Source organism: Cynoglossus semilaevis, chromosome 9, assembly GCF_000523025.1.
Source record: "Cynoglossus semilaevis isolate Cse_v1.0 chromosome 9, Cse_v1.0, whole genome shotgun sequence".
NCBI classification, from domain to species: Eukaryota; Metazoa; Chordata; class Actinopteri; order Pleuronectiformes; family Cynoglossidae; genus Cynoglossus; species Cynoglossus semilaevis.
The window spans coordinates 8,908,984-8,912,869 of record NC_024315.1 but is presented as its reverse complement, the minus strand read 5'-3'; the positions used below and the strand labels follow the sequence as shown (position 1 = coordinate 8,912,869).

At 36.5% G+C, this 3,886-nt stretch overlaps 1 protein-coding gene across 3 annotated transcripts in view; it reads right to left on the bottom strand.

The window, feature by feature from the left end:
* clockb (clock circadian regulator b) overlaps positions 1-3,886 on the bottom strand; it is a 16,733-nt gene that overhangs the window by 10,162 nt on the left and 2,685 nt on the right. For all 3 annotated transcript variants that reach the window (XM_008317043.3, XM_017035368.2, XM_008317042.3), the window contains exons 2-7: positions 3,710-3,800; positions 2,891-3,048; positions 2,419-2,506; positions 1,592-1,651; positions 957-1,105; positions 323-414 (exon numbers count right to left, since the gene is read on the bottom strand). In XM_008317043.3, coding sequence (XP_008315265.1) covers positions 323-414; positions 957-1,105; positions 1,592-1,651; positions 2,419-2,435 — 318 coding nt within the window. In that variant the 5' untranslated portion in view covers positions 2,436-2,506; positions 2,891-3,048; positions 3,710-3,800. The remainder of the gene's footprint in view (positions 1-322; positions 415-956; positions 1,106-1,591; positions 1,652-2,418; positions 2,507-2,890; positions 3,049-3,709; positions 3,801-3,886) is intronic.

Genomic DNA, 3,886 nt, shown 5'->3' with positions numbered 1-3,886 from the left:
AGAGATTATTTTTTAAAAATTACTTTACTGCCTATATGAATTTCTGTTCTATTCTGCCCGTAACTGCTTCAAAACATTCCTTTTATATGAGCACAAATCATTTTATGGAATTATTTTTCTTTTGTTACCAATTTTTGGTAGCTTAAAGTAAATGTGTAGAAGAGTAACAAAAACACATGAGGGACAATGTAGTTTTTATGAATAACACATTGATTAGAGAAATCACAGTATCACCAGAGTTGTCTCTATTCTGTAGAAGCTGATCATAAATTATTATTATATAAACACACATCCATACATATAGTGATGTAATATTTCTGACCTCCAACATGAGCTGTGTGAACTCTTCATTGCTAAGAAATGGAGGCTTCCAGTCCTGCCTGATCTCACTGGACTCCGACTGGGCTGCGATCTCTGATGAAGGAAAGAGAAACATATTTTATTCAACAATAAAATAGCGTATTTCATGGGGGTAAAAACACAATTTGGTGAATCAACATGACTAAAGGAAGACAACATCAGTGACCACATGGATTGTCGTGATTCTACATAGAAATTAAAGACAAAAATGATAACTGGCGGCAACAGATCAACAGAGACAGATTTAGCATGCACAACAGGAAAAAATCTGGACGCCTTTGCAGTAAATAAATGTTAGTATTAAAAGGTCTTAACATTCAGGCTGCATTTAGCTCAGCTAATGAAGAGGAAGACATGAATGTGAATGGAAATTTAAACAGCAAACACATAAATTAGTACAGTGATTATAAGTCATTAAACATCCTTTCCCATGAGAGTTCTATGTTAGCCATTCAGACCTGTTCCCAGATTGTTTTTTCATCATAAACCAACACACACAGCAGTGGGAACTGGAGCAAATGATGAAGCTCAACAAAGGTGCTGAGTTGATCTGAGTACCGTTAACAGAAAAACACAAAATAAAAGAAATCACTGACCCTTATGTTTACACAGAAAATCGATGCTTTTCTGCAGGATGGTGGACTTGTCCATCTTCCTGGTGTTGCCTGGCAACATTGTGCCAAGTTCTTTGATGAGGACATTGAACTGGTCTCTCCGTTTCTTCTCCGACTTGTTCCGAGACACTCTGTAAATTAAATCAGTTTTAAACGAGGCTACTCTACCACTGTAGACTGTGTCTATTTGCCTAATTATGAGCTTTTGTGGTTGGTTGTTTAGTTAAAATGTAACTGCCATCAGACTCCAGTGTAATATGACCCACAAGCGAAGAAGAAGACATGACACCAGACCCTGAGTTTGCAACAGTAAATATGAATGATGTCAGCAATTAAAGAATTTCATTAAAAAAATCAGATATGGGTCACATATCAAACAGAATGTCTGGCCACTGTTGCCCGTAGTGTAAATGCAGTCTTAGAGTGTAAAGGTTTTTGTAGGCTGCTATTTGTTTATTATATTTGGATATTTTGTTCTGTTTTTGTAGTTGTTTTGCATTTTCATGGAGCTGTCAAAACGCTGCTCACTTGTCAATAAATCTATGTCAGAAGACAAAGACTTTAAATAGCACAGGAAAAGCTTCATTGAAGTAAGTCGGCCTCTTGATATTTCTTACCGTTTTGCTTTGTCCTTTTCATCTTCTTCCATCAACCCATCAAAAATACTAGAATCATCCCTACAGGAAGAGAGAAAATAATTCATTCAAGTTTCACAGTAGCTTGTCCGTGTGCATTTACTGGCAGCTTCAGAGCAGATAAGTGTTGTGGTGAATAGTTAATGATGGTTGTCAGCTAATGAGAGGATGCCTATGTGCCAGCAGTAGCTTTATTTTTAGGTCACACAAAAAAGCATCAAGCAGACACTCTGGCGAGAGGGGAATGCATCTCACTTGCCAAAGAGGTTACAAGAGCAATCCGGCAACGAGGCGTGATTCTGATTGCATGTAATTTATATAGGACAATCATGGTAAAGCAAAAATACACGTTTTGCTGTTGCAGTCAATTGAACAGCTACAATAATTTCACATTTTATATTGTACAATTGAAAACATTATACTAATCAACGACCCTCTGACTGGGAGGAAGGTAAAATAAGCTGCATGTTTAAAGGTTTATAAGAAGAATCTGATTAAATAGTCAAATAATGACTGAATTATATTTAGATTCTTCAATGTCTTGGGTCAGGGCGGAGTGAAATAAACAGGGCTATCATTACTGTGATCAGTGACACCTGTGGTTTGAGACATTTCAATATCTACAAATGACACAGTCCAAAGCATGCTTACCATTAAATATTATACTAATGACCTAACAATAACAATAGGTGGAATGCACAGGGCAGGAAACACAGAGAAGGACATTCTCCTATAACCATTACAGAGGTCGCAAAGTACAACGTGCATGTCATATGTTTGCGTGCGTGTTTGTTTGCTTTGTTGCATACCCTATGCTTGATGTCATGGTGGCTGCTGATCAGGGCTGTGGCTGGAGTGAAATGCTCTTTAGGCGTGAGGTAGGCATTTGGAAGACCACTGTGGAGAGGAAGGAAAACAAGTTTATGAGTTTCAGTGCCGTTTGTGATTTATGTTCCAATCAACAACTGAGGGCTGTGTCTGGCACACTGTAAGTTTTAGACAGTAGAGCATTATTTGTTGCAACACAAAACATGTCTGAGATGTAATTAGTAGGGATGTAGCGATATACTCAACTCATGATACGATTGGATTCACTAATTTTTTGTTCACAATACTTTAATAATTATAATAATAATAATTTCACCACAATTTTTTTTAAAACAAAATGAGCTATAGACAAATAATCAATACAATCATTACAACCCTAGCTATTAGATTTGCTTGATTGATAAAAGAGACTGTTTTGTTTTGTCTAATGTTACTGGTGCACAGTCCTCTCACCCTGCTGCAGCTTGTGTCCAAGGTTTACTGACTCTTTTCTCAAGGCTTGTAAAAAAGGTCTGAGGTCAATGGGGACTCTGGGGTCAATCGTGGTGTAGTGGTCATCAGGGTCAAGAGGGCGCATCGGACCACAGAGGAGACATGATGCTTAACCGCACCTACGAGCAAAAACAACCAAAGTGGGAAGACACTTTCACATTAATGCTATTATTAGCTTGTCATTTTACCATTAATGTTGAAAAAATTAGCTTGTCATTTTACCATTAATGTTGAAAAATAAAAAAAGGAAAAGGAAAAATAATATACTAATAGAGGAGTGATTAAAAAACACCTAAGGCCTGTTTACTGCATTTATTCAGCAACACAGTTAGTGTGTGGGCTTTTTATATAGAGTGTTCTTAAATCCTCTTTATCCTTACTGCCATGGAAATAATTAAAAAATATTCATACCACCATAGAAGCTGGGACTTCAAGCTATAAATAGATTTCTGATGAGCTAAAAATCCTTTACACCAGTAAGCTCCGTCATTGGGATTCAAGTTAATTTATAAGAAAATCAAAATACCATAGGGTGTTTTATGGCTCATAATTTTCCAATTCTTCTGTTTCATAATTACACCATTATGATCCACACTGAAATATGTATCTTAACATGAGATAGAGCAGAACTGAGGAGAAGTTATGTTAAAAAGACATAATTGCACCAAATGGATGACTGGGAGAAAATGAATGGAACAGTTTATTCTGTTATCAGTATACTTTTGGAACACAGCGACTGTGTAAAAATGATATAACATTATTAAATCTATTTTGACTTACTTTTTATGAATGTCTTCCTGGAGCCCACAGACTACTTTTGATCATATCCTTCCAGACAATCACAAATATTCTTGTGCGAGACACACCTCACCTGTAACACAAAGAAACACTGGATTAACAACCAAACCTCTCAGGGTTGTGTGTTCTATTTGTTTACTATTCATGCAAATGATCGAA